This window comes from Phocoena sinus, chromosome 2 (genome assembly GCF_008692025.1).
Source record: "Phocoena sinus isolate mPhoSin1 chromosome 2, mPhoSin1.pri, whole genome shotgun sequence".
Taxonomy (NCBI): Eukaryota; Metazoa; Chordata; class Mammalia; order Artiodactyla; family Phocoenidae; genus Phocoena; species Phocoena sinus.
Genome location: NC_045764.1, coordinates 151019418 through 151037495, shown reverse-complemented (window position 1 = coordinate 151037495; position 18078 = coordinate 151019418). Strand labels below are relative to the sequence as shown.

At 48.4% G+C, this 18078-nt stretch overlaps 1 protein-coding gene across 1 annotated transcript in view; it reads right to left on the bottom strand.

The window, feature by feature from the left end:
* FLVCR2 (FLVCR heme transporter 2) overlaps positions 1–15214 on the bottom strand; it is a 65552-nt gene extending 50338 nt beyond the window's left edge. Inside the window, exon 1 of the mRNA XM_032622074.1 lies at positions 14194–15214. Within this exon, the coding sequence (XP_032477965.1) occupies positions 14194–14844 (651 nt within the window). The 5' untranslated portion in view covers positions 14845–15214. The remainder of the gene's footprint in view (positions 1–14193) is intronic.
* Positions 15215–18078: the final 2864 nt, after the last annotated feature.

Below are 18078 nucleotides of genomic sequence, written 5' to 3'. Positions count from 1 at the left end.
GAACGACCAGCACTTTTTCTGAAATGAAGAGCTGACTCTAAAACCAAGAATGCTGAGCCCTGTAAACCGAGGGTACGGCCCCCGAATCCAAGGTGGCTCTTTACCAGATGGACAGGACCTGATTTATGCACAGGAAGCCCTTTCACTCTCTGAGTGTCACAAGGCAAGTCCAGAGTCCTTTTTTCTTTTTTTTTAAGGGCACGTAAAAGCCCACATTTGCACAAAATTTCAGTTTTCAAGGCACCTGCACATCCAGCATATAAACTGAGCCTCAAAACCATCCAGTGAGGTGACGAGCCGGATGCCCACAGCACAGGAGAGGCACAGAGCCTGGGAGGGGGCCGTCCTTTGCTCCATCTTGTAACTGAGTTGGCTCAACTTGCTGAAGTTACAGAGTAGATCAGCAGGGAGGTAACATCGGGACTTCTGATGGTCCCATTCGCAGCCCTGCTCTCTTCCCACAGAGCTTTGCTGAGCCACGACAAGCCACCAAGCAGCCACGTAGCCCAGGAAGACGTGGTCTGAGACCCAAGATGAGCCAGGGTCTGATGGGATCCTTTGCAATGGGGTTTGTTATGTAACTGAGAAATGCATCTGGGTCATCATAAAATGGCTAACAGTTACTCTGTACCTCTTACCAGAGCTCTTTCTGGACAGTGAGTCAGAGGCAGTGCAATGAGTGGAGAGCACATCAATGTCTCTGGGAGTCTCTCAACAAACTCACACTGGTGAGCTGGGCCCTGCAGACACAACTTCCTACCCCCCACAGTAGCCTTGAGAGAACCAAACATTCCCAAGGAGGACTCTCCTTGCTCCACAAATAAAGCAAACCATTGTCAAGATGCCTGTCCCAAGGCCAGAGGCCGAGAATGTCTCTTGGTGGCCCGGTCTTCCCAGGCCTTACCCCCTCAAGTCAGCCAGCCCAAAAGAGGGAGGAGCTCTACCACCTGCAGCTCTTCCTGAGGACCTGCTTCCAAGGCCGTAGAGTTGAGGAAGCAGGTGGAGGGGATTTTCTCAGGAGGCCCACTTACACATAAAAGGTGAAAAAGATTAGTAAGAGGGTTGGGTCAAGCTGCACTCTTCCCCCACCCACCACCCCCATCCTCCCGAGGCCACAGTTGACATGTTATTCGATGGCAATCACAGAACATGCTCTGGAATCTTCCATCAGCAATGAGAAGACCATTCCCCAAAGCGTAAAACCAGAACACCAGTCGTCTATCTTTCCATTCACATGTTCTCAGTCCCCACCACGTGCCAGGCATGTGGCCTCTTCCGGCCTGTGTTCTATGAACAAGGTCTTTAGCGGGGGTGACCTATTTCTAGAAGGGTAGTGATGTCAGCCCCAACCTAATTCATCAGCAGAGACTGGACAGGAAAGTCTGCTTAACTTCCTGACCTATGGTGTCAGGGAGGAGGATCTGTCAGCAAATATTCCCAGGACAGCAGCTGGGATGAAAGAAAGGCCCAGAATCCAGAGATTCTGGAGTCTGGCGGGGAGGGAGAAGACGGATGTGCATTCAGGGAATGTCTGCGGAGACTCATCTGGTTCAGGAACTTTCGCAACCCCTTTGACTTTAGTGTCCATCCTGTGAGGCTGGCTTCCTTATTACAGAATAGGTAAGCTGATGCCCAAAGAGAGCAGGTGTCTAGCCAGAGGCCCCAAATACGGGGCTCAGCAGAGCCGGGTCAGGGTCTCATGGCTCCCACACCAGGAGTTCTCCAACTTCAGGGCGCATCACAATCCCTGGCAGATAATCAAAACCACAGATTCCTGAGCTCCACCCTGGAGAGGCTAATTCCTTGAATCTGCCCCAGTGCCCAGGCATATGCATTTCTAACAAACACCCCAGGTGGTGCTGGTGGTTCATGGAGCACACTTAGAGACAACTGACCTCCACTGCCCCAAGGACAGAAATCAAGAGCTAATTCTCAGCTGCTGGCTTCCCTTGGCATCCCAGGCAGGGACAGATGGTGGGACCAGTGTGTGCTCCTGCCTAGCTCCTCGGTAGAGAAGCAACCGGCCTCTGAGTTCATCGAGTGGCTCCACAAACATGTCCAGCCCCAAACAGGAAGCTCGGGACAAAGGTCTGAGGAGGCGAGGACTGCTCAAAGGGCAGCCACCACCCCAAACAAACAGCCCATTGCGACGGACCCTGCTTTAACGCCATGACTCATGGAGGCTCACTTCCTATATTTCTGAGTTGATGGGCACAACAAATGGCCCTGAGCGCAGACAGCAGCTTCCAGAGCCAGCATGGGAGTCCCAGCCATGCCAACACCGCAACATGGAGCAGAAATCAGGAACTTCCAGGGGAGAGGAAAAGGAAAAAAAAAACAAAAAGGAAGAAAAATAACCTCCAACCTTGCTCCAGCTTCCGCACCCCCTCCCTTCTGGAGCCGGCAGGGTTGTCTAGTCCAAAGGGATCTCCTGGAACTGTAAAGGGCTTGTGTTCACCTCCTCTCTAGAGAAAGAATCGGATGGGAGCCAAAGCAAACACCGCTCCACTCGTGGTTGCGAGGCACACTGTCTAATCCCGAGAAGTTGGTAAGCAAGTGAGGGCCGGCCCTACCTCCCATCCCCCTCCCGCAAACACACATGGTGCTGGTGCTCTCTGCCCTTCTGCTGGGGCGAGACCTCATCTTGAACTGTGTGGGGCTCAGAGGCCAAGCTACAGTTTTTGCAAAGTCTACCAAAGGAGAGATGCCTGGAATAAGGTGGGGAGGCAGAAGAGCCAGGATGGGCTTCCAGAACCTGCAGGAGACCTCCGACCTCTGAATGACTCAGCAAAGACAAAGGCCTCCGTCCTGAAGAGCAGAGAGAAAGGAGATGCTCCCTTGGGTTAAGTTTGGGATGGTGCTAGATAGGAGTCAGGAGACAGAGAAGAAAGAAGAGGAAACACCCGCTTTCACCTTCGCCCTATAGCTCTTCATCATCCCCGATGGGGATCCAACCAATTCGCATGGGGCTGTTTGATGTTGGGGGTTGGGGGAGGTGAAGGCAAGGGAAGGACATCCTGTTAACAGCGTTGTTGGATAAGGATCAAGAATCAGGCAGTGGAAAACAGCTGTGTCCACCTGATAAGCCTGGGCACCCCACTTCCTTCAGTAGAGTCTTAGGTTTGTAAGACTAAGGTCTGATGTGCAGGGATGGGAACTGGCCCAGTACCTATGTCATCCCTAAGACCCCAAAATCTTCACCACAGACAACCGGTCTCATCAACCACATACTGGGAAGATAACACCGTCTCCTGGCACCAGCACAGCTCTTAGTTTGAGTAGCTCTCAAGAGGAACAAGTCCCCATCAAGATACTGCCTGGAAACTTCCAGAAAGGCCCACCTTCCCCTATTCACCCAACTCCTGGTCACTTCGCTTGTTGAGAATCGGCTCATAACCATCACCTCCTCAGGGAAGCAGTCCCGCTGGCTCCCCACTACACTCACTCTGGGGTGCGTCCTCCCTCCCACACGCTGTGACCCCTGAATGTCCTGTGCACATGTACCCTTAAGCCTGCCACACGGTGGTACTGGGAGCAGTTAAGTGTTGGCCTCTCCTTCTAGATCAGTGGCCAATTACCTTTGTTGATGATATAGTAGTGACAGCATCTGTTCTTCATTTAGCAGACAAACTCTGCTGGCTAAGTGCCCTCCACTTACTGTCTCATTCACTCCTCTCCTCCACTATTGCAGGAGCCAATATTATCTCCATCTTACAAAAGAAGAAGCCAAAGGTTAAGGGTCTTGTCCAAGGGTACACAGCAGAGCTAAAGATGTGTTCTCAACCACCCTGGGTACAGCAGAGTTCAAGGCACCCCGTAAGTAATGAATAGCTTTTTCCACTGAAGGAGTAAGATTGAGTCACGTCAGGAAGACAATCCAGGCATGAGAGTCCCTTCCTGCAACCACCTGAGCTCTCAGCTAACTGAGTGGTCACCTTAATTCCTTTCAGGAGAGGAATACCTGTTTATTAATTTGTCCATCCATTTTTAAGTGCCTGTTATGCCCAGAGCCTTGACATATGGGAGAGATGTATTAGTCAAGGTTCCAGTCCTTTGACAAGTTTCCCATTTAGTAGGAAGAGGAGGTGGAGGAAGAGGGAGAGACACAAACCCTAGAAAGACAAAGGCCAGTATCCACAGAAACTCAGGAAGCACACAGAAGGGCAAGGACTGCTTTCCTCCAGCACAGAGACTGAGGAGATGACGGCAGGGGTGAGCAGTTACCCAGGTACCCAGCCAGAGGGAACACCTCCCAAGCAGTGTATCTTTTTGTTTTTGGTGCCAGTGGTAAAATATACATATAGCATGACATTTACTATTTTAATCATTTTTAGCTGTACACTTCAGTGGCATTAAGTACTTTCACATCATCGTGCAACCACCACCTCCATGCATCTCCAGAACTTTTCTCATCTTCCCAAACTGAAACTCTGTACCCATTAAACACTAACTCCTCATTCCCTCCTCCCCCAGCCCCCCAACCACCATTATACATTTTGTCTCTATGAATTTGATTACTCGAGATTATCTGTGGTATAATCAAAATGTATTTGGTCTTCATTTCTGGTTCCTGGCACAGAGCTCTAAACCCTGGGCATTTCCTGAGTGATAGGACTGTCCTTTGTTATACATAAGGATCCTGTTTCCAAGGACTGTCCTTTGTTATTCATAAGGATCCTGTTTCCGGCACACCTGAGTTTAGGCTATAAGGTGACTTAGAGTAGGACCCCTCTAGAGCTCCAGAAGACCAAGTGATAAAGTTTGGGAGCTTTCAGCCCCACCCTCCCCCCACCCCTGAGAAGCAAAAGGGAACTGGAAATTGAGCTCTAGAAAAACTCTTGAACAAGGAAATTCGGTGAGCTTACAGGCTGGTGAACCCATCACATCAAAGTGCTGGGAGGGTGGCCCACAGAGGCTCTGGCATCTCCTCCATTTGGCTGTTCCTGACTTGTAGACTTTATAATAAACCAAGAAAAACAGTGCTTACTTGAGTTCCCTGAGCCATTCTAGCAAATTACAGAACCTGAGTAGGGCTCGTGGGAACCCCCAACTTACAGCTAGTCAGTCAGAAGTCTGGGTGGCCCCCAGGACTTGCAGATGGAGACAGTCTTACAGGACTGAGCTCTTTTAACTTGTGGGGTCTGCACTAAGTCATTAGTGTCAGAGTTGAACTGAATTGAATTGTAGGACAGCCAGTTGGTGTTAGAAAAGTGAAGAATTGATTGGTGTCAGAAAAAAAGACAGCTCAAAGACAGGTAGAATCACAGAATATCTGTTTTTTGTGACTACCTTATGTCACTCAGCATAACGTCTTCAAGGTCCAGCCATGTGTAGCACGTGTCAGAATTTCCTTTCAAGAATGAGTAATATTCTATCATATGTATATTTCATATTTTAACAATCATCCATAGATGAACACTTGGGATCCTTCCACCTTTCAGCTATTGTGAAGAATAACGCTATAAACATGGGTGTACAAATATCTGTTCAAGTTCCTGCTTTCAATTCTCTTGGGTAACTACCCAGAAGTAGAAATGCTAAATATGTGGTAATTCTATTTTTAATTTTTTGAGGAAATGCCACACTGTCTTCCATGTGACTGCACCATTTTACGTTCCCATCGGCAATGCACCAGGGTTCCAATTTCTCCACATTCTTGCCGACATTTCTTACTTTTTTCTTTTTCTTTCTTCTTACTGCTAACTGTCTTAAGAGGTATGAAGTGGCACCTCATTGTAGTTTTGATTTGCATTTCCCTAATGTTGAGCTTCTTTTCATGTGCCTATTGACCGTCTATGCATCTTTTCTGGGGGGAGAAATGTCTATTCAAGTCCTTGGCTCATGTTTCGATTGGGCTGTGTTTCTGTTGTCCAGCTGCAGGAATTCATTATATAGTCTGGCTATTAACCCCATATCAGATATATGATTCGCAAATATTTTCTCCCATTCCATGGACGGCCTTTTCACTCTATCGATAGTGTCCTCTGATGCACAAAAGCTTTTAATTTAGACGTAGTCCAATTATTTGCTGTTGTTGCTGATGCTTTTAGTGTCATATCCAAGAAATCACTGCCATCACTGCCAAATCTATTATCATGAAGCTTTTTCCTTATGTTTTCTTCCAAGAGTTTTGTAGTTTTTCCCAATACCATCTGTTGAAGAGACCGGTGAGAATTATGTGTCCATGTAGGTTGATCAATTGTAACCAACGCACCACTCTGGTGGGGGTGTTGAAAATGGGGGAGACTACACCAGAAGGGGGTGTAGGGAGTATGTAAGAAATCTCTTTACCTTCCTCTTAATTTTGCTGTGAACCTAAAACTGCTCTAAAAAGTAAAGTGTATTTTTTTTAAAAGGCTGTCCTTTTCCTCTTGGAATGGTCTTGACACCCTCGTTAAAAACCATTTGGGGGTTTATTTCTGGACTCTCTATTCCTTTGGGGGGCTCTCTGTTTGTCTTTATGCTGATGCCACACTATCATGATTACTGTAGCTTTGTTACTAGTTTTGATATCAAGAAGTGTCAGACCTCCAACTTTGTGATTCTTTTCCAAAATTGTTTTGGCTATTCAGCATCCCTTAAACTTCCACAAGAATTTTAGGATGCATTTTTCTTCATCTGTGAAAAACATCATCAGGATTTTGATAGTGATTGCACTGAATTTATAGACTGCTTTGCGTAGTATTGACATCTTAGCAATATTAGGTCTTCCAATCCGAACACATCTGTTTACCATTTATTTGTGACTTCTTTAATTTCTTTCAGTAACATTTTATAGTTTTCAGCATACGAGTCTTTCACCTCCTTGGTTAAACTGATTCCTAAGTATTTTTTTGGATGCTACTGTAAATGGAATTGTTTCCTTAATTTCCTTTGTGGATTTTTCATTGTTAGTGTATAAAAACACAGTTGGTTTAGCAATTATACTCCAATAAAGATGTAAAAAAAAACAAAACACAGTTGGTTTAAAACGTTGCAAATTTGGTCTGCTTTGCGTTCTCCGGTTTGCAGAAAGGAACTGGGTACTGGGAGGCACAGCAGTTGGGTGGGGTCAGGGCAAGGGTGAGCAAAATGGCCATGAAACTTTCTACCATTCTGAACGTGGTTTTTTCTTGGTTGGGCGTTTACTTGGTTGCTGTAGATCTTTGACTGATTTCCAAAACTCCCATAGGGAAGATATTTTAGCAAGTTTCTAGTTTATTTAATGTTTCTGTGGGGGAACAAGGGTCTGGAGCTTCCTGGTCCACCATCTACTGATGTCACTCTCCGAGGCTTTAGGCTTAACCTCCAAGCAGTGTATCTTCAAGGAGAGAATCAAGAAGCCAGACTGGGGCTTCCCTGGTGGCGCAGTGGTTGAGAGTCCGCCTGCCGATGCGGGGGACACGGGTTCGTGCCCCGGTCCGGGAAGATTCCACATGCCGCAGGAGCGGCTGGGCCCATGAGCCATGGCCGCTGGCATCCGGAGCCTGTGCTCCACAACGGGAGAGGCCACAACAGTGAGAGGCCCGCGTACCGCAAAAAAAAAAAAAAAAAAAAAAAAAAAAAGAAGCCAGACTGGTCAGAGCAGAGACAAGGCTGGGAGGGAACAAGAGACAGGCTGGATATGAAGGATGAGGGAGGAGGGGTCCTGGATGCTAAACTGAACACTCAGACTCAATTCCACAGAATTGTCAGGCCCTGAAGAATGCCTGCCAAGGCAACACGGCCAAGACCGAAGTCAGGCCAGGTCAGCCAGAGCCTCTTCTCATGTAGCACACTGAGTTGAAGGTCAAAGAAACAGAAGGATTAGGAGCTTCTGCTATGGTTCCACCTCACAGGCCTTCAGGGCTGCCCTTAAGGTTCTATTTTCTTAAGGTTCTAATTTCAGAACCTTAAGTGAATCAGAATTAGGAGCCCCACCCCAAGCCCATCCTCTCCCCTCAGTCTGGAGAGTGAGTGGCTGAGCTCCCAGCTGCATCTACCTGGGAACTGGACCTATCACACAGCAGCACAAAACACACCAGCCCTGACGAGAACCTGGCTCCAAGCAGGAGGGTGCCTTCCCACAGCGCGCTGCTCCTCTCTCCTAGACATTTCAAGTCTAATGGTGAGCCTCACCTGGGAAGCCAGGTAAAAACACAGGAGCCTGGGCCCCTCCCCTGGAGAGGCTGATTAGGCAATCCAGGTGAAGGCCCAGGCATCTGTATTTGGTCCTGGCCCCAGAGGTGAGGCAAATGGTCACCATCTGGGGGAGCACCAGTCTAGCTTCCTTCCCAGAGTCGCCAGACTCTAAGCTCACCCACCTGCTGGCCGGCATCTTTGGTGAGGGCTTTGTGATGAAGGAGAAACCAGAACTGGAATTCGGTTCCACTTTACCTTCCCCAGAAGTTTCAAACTAGAAGTTTTATCTGACCCACAATTTTAAAACATGGAACATAATAATAAAAAAATAAAATTTGGGGGTCTCCCTGGTGGCGCAGTGATTGAGAGTCCACCTGCCGATGGCAGGGGACACAGGTTCGTGCCCCGGTCCGGGAGGATCCCACATGCCGCGGAGCGGCTGGGCCTGTGAGCCACGGCCGCTGGGCCTGCGCTTCCGGAGCCTGTGCTCCGCGGCGGGAGAGGCCACGGCAGTGAGAGGACCGCATACCACAAAAAAAAAAAAAATTTGAGTTTTATCAGCATTTTAAAAAACAGATTTCATCAGCCAGACACGAAGACAAATATTGCATGATTTTGGTTATATGCGGTACCTAGAATAGGCAAATTAATAGACATAGAAAGTAGAATAGAGGTTACAGAGGAGGACTTACTATGTAATGGGCACAGAGTTGTTGGGGGTGATAGAAGTATTTTGGGTATAGACACTGCTAATTCTTACACAAGATTGTGAAACTATTTAATGCCATTGAATTGTACACTTATGAACGGTTAAAATTATAAACATGTCTATTTTACCGCAGTTAAAAAAACAGATTTCACATAAAAATCTGGATTTCTGGTTTCTCTTTAAAGAAAAAACAAATGAGACGATCTGACAGCACTGGTCATGTTGTGTATGGGAACAGCTGGCAGAGGCTCAAGCAGCTGCCACCTTCAGCTGGGACACGTGCTCTAAAGATGCTGTGACCCCTCCACACTCCAATGTCACTTTTCTTTTGTCACACTTTCTACGACCTGGATGCCCCTATGAGCATTTGAGGGTTGGTCCTGGCTCTACCCCTTCTCATTTCAGTCTCCACTAGCCTTGCTCTGCTCTCCCAGCCCCTGCCTGGTCCTCTCTTCCAGTCAGAAGGGGAGACCAGCAAGTGGTCAGCCACATGGGCAGGTGCTTCATGTGCCTTGACAATGACAACAAATGAAAGCACAGAAGAGCTTGCCTTCACCTCCCCAGATGTCACTCAGAGCTTGAAAGTTTCTCTGACATTGCAACAGCCAGATTGATAAGCCTGGACTTTAACACACCCAAGTGCCCAGGAGTCTGGAACAAGATGAGGCTGACCATTCACCTCATGACCTGGACTTTTGAGTCAGCCTCTGGACCACCCAGCCTCGCTGGGTGACAGATGATCGGCCAGTCCAGTAAACACAACCTCAAGACTGGACTCACTTTCCTAGAGTCCATCTTTGTCTGCTAGAACCTGCTTTCCAAATGCTTGAAATACGATGGGGTTCAGGACACAATACCCCCAAATTTGGTACCTTGGCATAGTGAATATTTTAAGCTGAAGCAATTTGAGCGAATTGAAAAGCAGGATGGTCACTCTGACCCCCTCCCCCGAAACAAGCCTTAAAACCCTCCTGTGGGGCTTCCCTGGTGGTGCAGTGGTTGAGAGTCTGCCTGCTGATGCAGGGAACACGGGTTCGTGCTCTGGTCTGGGAAGATCCCACATGCCGCGGAGCGGCTGGGCCCGTGAGCCATGGCCGCTGAGCCTGCGTGTCCGGAGCCTGTGCTCTGCAACGGGAGAGGCCACAATGGTGAGAGGTCCGCGTACCGCAAAAAAAAAAATAAATAAATAAAACCCTCCTGTGGGAGGTGCCCTCCTGGTCACAGAGGAAGGGAGCATCCTTGTCTCATCCTTGCCTCTCAAGACCCTTGTCTCTGGAGATAAAGAGGCACTGCCTCCAAGAATCCTGACAAACAGGCCTTGCTCAGTGCCCCCCCCCCCCCGCTTCTACAGACCTCAGACTCCTTAACCTATCACATTTCTCCACCACTGTCTGCTCTCCAGCAAATCTGGCATAGAAGTGCACAAGTCTAACTCTTCCTTCATTTCCTTACAAAGACTCCCGTGTCACCTAATACTTATATGAAATAATTATGGATGATTTTCTCTTATTAACCTGACTTCGTCAATTTAATTTTTAGCTGGGGACTCTAAGACAGTCAAGGAAAACCTCTTCCTCCCCTACAATTAGCATCATTGTTCCAGACATGGTGGGAAATGTTGCTAGTCTGTAAGCGTAAAATACAGGCCAACTTCCAAAGACTCGCCATAGGAAAAGAATGTGAACCAGCTTGTTAGTAATTTTATTATATTGATTACCTGTTGAAATACTATTCTGGATATATTGAGTTAAACCGAATATAGTCCTAAAACTAATTTCACTTGTTTGTTTTACTTTGGTAAAAATTTACGTTTTACCTGTTTTTTTTTTTTTCATTTTACCTGCTTTTCATGCGGCTACTAGAAAATTTAGTCATATATGTGGTTTGCATTTGTGGCTTTCATTATATTTCTATCAGACAGATAGACTGTGGCTACTGCAGAACTGATTCTGTAAGGTTACCGTATTTTTTTTTTTTTTTTTTTCTGGCTGAGCTGTGCAGCTTGAGGGCTCTTAGTTCCCCAGCCAGGGACTGAACCCAGGCCACGGCAGTGAAAGCTCAGAGTCCTAACCACTGGACCACCAGGGAATTCCCAGGTGACTGTATTTTCTTTTCCTCGAAAAGCAAACTGATTCTCTCTAGACTTTTTCTGGGTGGCGCTGTGCTATGACCTGCCCAAGGGTCCCGGAGGAACTCCCTTCTGGTCTCAGGGCTGGAGGCTCTTCATCGGGGCTGGGGCTGCCTTGAAGATCTCTTCCCACTCCCACATCTCCCTCGCCCTGTGCCACCAAGCCGTCCCCAGACTCTCACACGAGGCTCTCTTCCCAGCCTTGCTCAATAACCATGTGTCCACATCACTCAAAACCCCAGATGGTTTTCCCTGGAAACAATGGAACCAGTGTTGTTAACACTGCCGGGCTGCTACCACCTGTGTGATGGTCACAGGGAAGTAAGTGCCCCAGCTGCAGTCCAAGACTCCCTGCCCTCCCTCACGCCAGCTCAGGATCCACTGGTTTCTTCTCCCCAGAGCCTGGAGCCCCACCTTCCTGAGGCTGAGAGAGGGAGAACCAGCCCCTCAGCGACCAGCACGTGGGGAGGCACTGCGAATGTCTGGAACTTCAAAACAGAAGGCAGGTGCTAGCTCTCAAATTCTAGAGAAACTGCTGGACACTTTATCACCACCGACAACCCACAACCCTAGAGACACAGGGCCAAAACCTGAAACTCAGTATCCTGCCTTTTTTTGTTGTTGTTTAATATACGCTTTGTCCACCTGAAGACTCAATAATGGCCCACTGACAGGGGCTCTGGGGGTGGAGCTAGCTTCAAACCTCCTTTCTACCACTCAGCACCAGTAGGACCCTGGATAAGGTTGCTCCGTTTATCTGGTCTCAAGTTCCTCGCCTATAACAACAGGGACAACCCCACCCACCTCAAAGGTTAAAAAAATTAAATAATGCATGAAAAAGTGCCTTGCACGTAATAGGTGTTTGATAGATATTAGCTTCCTTCCCCTTCAATCTTCCCATAGCAATGCCACGAAGAAGATACTTAAAAACCTCATGGAGAACTGAAAACAAATCCTCTATACTCTGATCTGGTTGCTTCTTGTATGTGTGCTTTTTTAAATCTGAATGTTGGTGCCTGATACAATTTAAGAGGGTGGTAGGAGAACTGTGCGAAGCAGGGATTCTCTTTGCAGCCCTAGCACAGCGTCTGGCAAGGCAGGTGCTTGTTGAGAGAAGGAATGAGTGTTGGATTTAGGCCAGCAGGGACTGGCGCCTCGTGGAGCCTATCAGCGAAGCACTAGAAGAGAGGGGTCAGAATTACCATGAAACAGGGGTTTGGCTGATCAGTGTGATGTCTGCGGCCACAAAGAGTTATTCTCTGGAAAGATGCTTCCAATCTGTTTAGACAGCTTTGTGGAGCCTTTTTTTTTTTTTTTTTTAAACTTCAAAGCTCAAGGTGTTCTGTTAATATCTCTTCTCCATTCGGCCATGCTTTCCTCAGAGAGAAAGGTTAAAACATATGCCAAGAACCAAACAGTCACCTCTACGTGAGGATACGTGAACAATTCAGCTTTTCATATTTCTTTTTTTTTTTTTTTAACTTAGCAAAGTCGGTTAAGCCTAAAAGAACACACTACATTGATGGCTCTGTGATACAAATATATGCTGTCAGGGTGTTTTTAAATGTAAAATTCTTAGCATTTTCTGACCTAAGTGGGGAGTAGGCATGGGCAATGAGTAACTATTCTTACTCAATTTTAAAGGTATATTTGGTTTTAAGTTCCTTTACAGCTGTGTGCAGAGGGGTCTGAAAACCAATTCGTTTTTGCTCCATGGTGAACAAAAAATAGTGTTGGGTTCTCTGATCTCACCAGGCCACCTGAGGGCCCAGTTAGCTCTTCTGCCCTCCCCAAACAATGGGTTTGGGATTGCAGGGACCCTGTCTGAATCCCGTTGGGGCTGCGAATAGGGAGATTGAACCCTCTGGAAGCTTGAGAAGTCCTGCGCATCGCTCCCCAGCTTTACCCTCCTATAAAGAAAACATCCAATAATGTCAAACCTGCCAGCAAAGCTGCAATGAGATGTTCAAATTCACAGTCACATCACCTTCAGGAGGGGGTTGGTAAATGTCACCCTTAATACCTAATTTTTAATTGCCTTGAACAAAAAGATCCAACCTGTTTCATCCCCAGACTTCAAATCCATTCAATCTTCTGAACACTCAAACCCACAGCTTAAAGAAAACTGGGTAAAGGATTTTATGTTGCTTGTTTGTGCTGAAGAAGCCCTGTCTGTTGCTTTCATTGATTGCTAACACTATTACCCAAGTGGCAGGCCTTACTGGCCCGAAAAAATTTAGCTCAAGTTACCTTTTTGGTGGCAAAGATGAACAGAATGGAAATTTACCTTTAGGGAAGTTTGGAAATTTCTGACCCAAATAAGAACTTCCTAGATGAAAGCTTAAATATTCTAAATGTAATGAACAGGTAAGAGAAAACGAGCCTCCAAGAACTAAGGGTTACTGGTTATTTGTTAAATGCATAGCCACAAATGCATGTGCTTGGGAAGAAGCGAGACGCCAGGCAGTGGTCCAGATAAAGAAGGGCCCCGAAAAGTAGTTGCTTCAACCTTTCAGAGACAGCAATCAGACTCACGACGTGCCCACCTTTCTGGGTCATATCCACACTGAGATGCAAAGAATTTGAAATTCTCCTTCCCAAAAGAAGGAAAGACAAAGGAGTAAGATATGAGCTTTCCAGGTCTTTCCAAGGCTTCTAGGCCTTGAAAATTCAGAGCAAGAATTCGACTCCATCCTGCTGCCCTTGGCTCTAAACCCCAGGGAAGGAGGTTGGCACAAAGCATTGTTCCCACTGTCCTGGCTTCAGCTGTGTATAAAGAAGGTGAGAGCAGCGCCAATGCCACCAGGGCCCCACTCTGCCTTTCCATGTGGTGCAGGAGATACTGTGCTCTAGGAAAAGCTGGCTGGACAGGAAAAAAGCACCTGCCAACTTCTGATGACACAGAATAGTCTGACGCCCAGGGGCTGCTCCCCGGGAAAGAACAGCTTTCCTGTCCAAGCTGGTGAAGTAAGTTCAGGAATGAGATCATAAAAACAGCATGTGTTCCAGAAGCATCCTTTCTGCTGGTGGAGGAGAAACTGTGAGTGACAGCAAAGGTCCCTCCTTTTGTTTCCCCACTTCTATTACACAGTCACGCAGTCACAATCACTCACTCACACTATCAGTCACACCCAGCCACAGTCACCCAGAGTCACAAACACACTGAAGTCAGAAAACTACAGTCTCCACACAGGGAGGCGTGCGGTACAATCAACACACACAGTCCCACAGGGAATACTCCCCACTCTCTACCCACCTGATTGCCAAAGACAGCTACGGAGCAGGCTGTTGACACCTCATTAGCCCCGAACCAGACAGAAGCAATGCGGGAGGGCATGCCCAGGATGAAGACCTGGGCCACGGAGCAGATGACCTGGCCCAGCACAGTGACCGGGAAGAGATGTGGCTTCAGGCTGCCCAGCTTCACCCAGGCCCCCAGGCAGTTGAGAGCAGAGCCAGTGAGGGCGATGGTGCGCAGGCCGAACTTCTCCAGGAGCCAGGCCACCGGCAGGAGCAGAGGAATGTAGGTCAGCATGTAGCACATGGACAGCCAGTCGATGGCAAAGGCACTGACCCCATAGAAGTTCATGAAGATGTTATTGATGGAGCCGTACTGGATCCACTGGAAGGCGTTGCACATGGAGTAGCAGCTAAACACCAGGACCACAGCCCATCGGCGCTTGCTCACCTTGATCACGCTAAGGTCCTCAGGGCCCGAGCTACTGGGGTGGGCCAAGCCACTGGGTAGAGCCAAGCTACTGGGGTGGACCGAACTATTGGGGTGCGCAGAGACACTGGCGTGGATGGAGACGCTGGGATGGGCCAAGAGGCTGGGGTTCTCCCCGAGGGCGGAAGTCTGCGAAGGGGTGCCATCGCGCTCTTGCTGGTTAGGCTCTTCATTCACCATGACCACAGCCTCTCCTGGAGCCCTAGACAGGTGCTGAGGACTCTAGTGGCGTCGTCTGGTCACCTAAAGCTGACGTAGCACTTACCCGGCCCGCCCGGAAGGAATAAATGGAGTCCCCAGCCTGCGTAAAAGCCGCGAGTGGGGCTCTTTTGCTCACCCCCAAGCTTCTGCTCTCACTTTTCCTTGGCGTCCTCTGTCCCTGATTGCTGTCCCCCAGCTGCAGACGCCTCAGCCTGGTCCTGGCTCTCGGTGCCTTGAGTCCTCCCGAAGCGCCTGTCGACGTTCACTCCTCCGTCCTGGAAACAGTTCTCTCCGGGCGCAGCCACTCCGCGGGACTCCGGTCGCTCCCGGGCGGACTCGCGGCCTCGCCCCCTCCGGCGCACGTGACCGCCCCGCCCCCGCCCCGCGCGGCTTCCCCACCCACGACCCACCCGCCCGCCCCCGCCCCCTGCCCCTCCCGCCTTCGCCAGCCGCTGGCCCGGCAATACAGTGGTTTCGCCACCGCCTGCGGGTGCATTCCTCCCCCACGCCCCGGGCACCATGGAAACCGCCGGGTTAACCCGCACCCGGGCACTGCCCCTCAAATTCATTTGTCCACTCCCGGGGGACTCCGCAAGAAAAGACCCTCTGTCCTTCCGAGGTGATCCTCTAAATAGAGTCTCCTCCTTGCCGGTCCGCATGCCCTGAGCGCCCACACGGATGCCAGGCGCCCCCAAACTGCTCTGTGGTATCCAAGAGGGATTCTCGACTTTTTGCACTTGACTGGCCTCCCCAACCCTTGCTGGACTTTCGGTATAAAAAGACATTTGTAAATTTCCCGGGCTGGCTGGGGCCGGGAGTAAAGGCGAGCTGCGGAAAACTCGCTTCGCTCCTTGATTTCCCTGCGAACCTGGTTGGGGAACTCAGATCTGAACCTGTTCGTTAGGACTCTTCTTTCCTGATGGATCCCCGGGCGACCTCCAGGCGAGGAACTGAGGGTGGAGGGAAGAGGCGAGTTCGGAGACGCTGAAGACCCTGTTTTGTGGTGAAATGCCCAGCACAGCGCTGGCTCTGGGCTTAGGCTGTAAATGGTCTCCGCACCCACATAGCCCTAGGCTGCCACCTGCTGGTCCACAGCCCATTCCAGAAGGTAAGCCCCCAAGTCAGGGCCTCTAGAAGGTCAGGCCTGCACTGATTGATCAGCCCTGGGGAGGGATAAGAGCCCATATCTTCCCTGGGTTCAAACACTGGCTAAGCTGCTCTTGGTGTGTTATGTAAATTGAAATACACCACCTGTCTGTGCCTCAGTTTCTTGGAAAATCTGATGATGAAATAACAGTACACACCTCACAATGTTGTTTTGAGGCTTGAATGAGTTAAGACTTGGAAGCACTTGGAAAATTCCTGGCAGATTGTAAGCATTTCAGGAGTGTCAGATATCCTAACAATTAAAAATTGAACATTTATATTGTGTTTACTTTATTACCTCATTTAAGCATCACAAGAATTCTGTGGTGTAAGAGTTACTGTTGTCTGCATTTTATAGATCAGAAAACTGACCCTCATAGAAGTGCAGTTACTTCTTAAAGTCTCCGCTGACCTAAAGAGCCATAATTCTCACTCTCATAAGCATTCAAGCTACAGCCTAGCTACTCAGGCGCAGTCTGGGGACAGCAGTGTGGGCATCCCCTGGGAGCTTGTCACAAAGGCAGAAGCCCAGGCTCACCCTGGACCTACTGAATTAGATACTGCATTTTAAAAGACCTCTAGGTGATTTGTTTGAACATTAAAGAGCCACTGGGTGCTTGTGCTTTCTTGTTTTCTTTTTAAATCTTCACACCAAAAATGAAGAATTTAAAGCTCTGGGGCTGTGATTCTCAACTTGGGTTTCACATTAAAATCACATGGGAAACTCTTCACATTCCCAGTGCCTCTGCCACATGCCAGATCAGGATATCTGAGGGTGGACCCCAGCATCTGCATGTTTAAAGCTGCCCAGGTGATCTTAATTTGCAGCCACGAGTGAGCACCCCTATGGTGTTAGAATCACTGGTTCCCAGGAGAGGGAACATTGCTTGGAGGCACCCATTTTTAGGTAGAAATTATGGAGCCTTGGATTATAATGAAATGTTTGAAGAGGGAACTCATACCCATCTAAAAATTTCTACATTAATTTCACATCTCCTATTCTCTAATTCCAACAGTGTTTCCCTTTTTCTCCAGGGAACATAGAACCTCCATTCTCTTGGAAAGCCTTCTGAGACCTCTCACTGTTTCTTTCCCTCGGTTATCATGGTCCTAAAATTCTGCACATACAGTCTTAACTTCATTTTACAGATCTGGAAACTGAGGTCCAGAGTCAGAGTGCGTTATCAGAGTCCCACAGCTAATTAGCGTCAGAACAAGCAACAGTGAGACAGGTTTCCTGTGTTCCCTTCCACACATCTCTCCCATGTGCTCCTCGGGGGCAATGCTTCAGTTTGGTGACAATTCCCAAGGGGTCTAACCTGAGATTCAAGTGATATTTGGGGTTGCCTTTGGGGTGGAGCGAGTTTGATCTCTTGTGAGCTCTGGATTCAGTCTACTCCGGATTTGAAGCTCTGTTCTGCCATTATGAGCTTTGGGATCTTGGACAAGTTACTTTAGCTCTCTGGCTTTCAGTTTCTGAATCTGTAAATTGAGGATTAAAAACTACTTGCCTCATAGGGTTGTTGTGAGAATTAATTAATATAACGTGTGCCAACTGTTTCGGTAATGATATTCTGGCAGCTACGTACCTGGGTGGTGCTGTCTCTTGGCTGATTCCCACCAGGGGCAGGACAGGTATACAAAGGTCAGGTAGATTTTACATTGAGAGAAATATTCTGTATTCATCCATTGAAGAAACATTTATTGAGCAGCTTACTATATGTTACATCTATTTTTCAGTATGTCTATCTATCGGCATTGATGGGCACACCTACAGGGAGAAGGAGAAGCACATTTTAGGGATTGCTTCCTAAAAAGAGGCCCTCATTCCTGGTTCTATTTCAACCTACTCCCCAGGGAGCTGGCCTTGAACTCAAGCGTTCCTGGCTCTCTACAGAAAGGTAGCAAAGTCTGCTCCCTAGAGGCCAACTACTCCTGGATTGAAGTCAAACTGTGGCACCGTTTTTGACAGCTTACCAGCACCTCCACAGGAGCTGTAGATGTGGGAACATGGAGCATGGGGAGGGCATGGGAAGGCTAAATGGCTAATGAATCAGGTTGAGACCC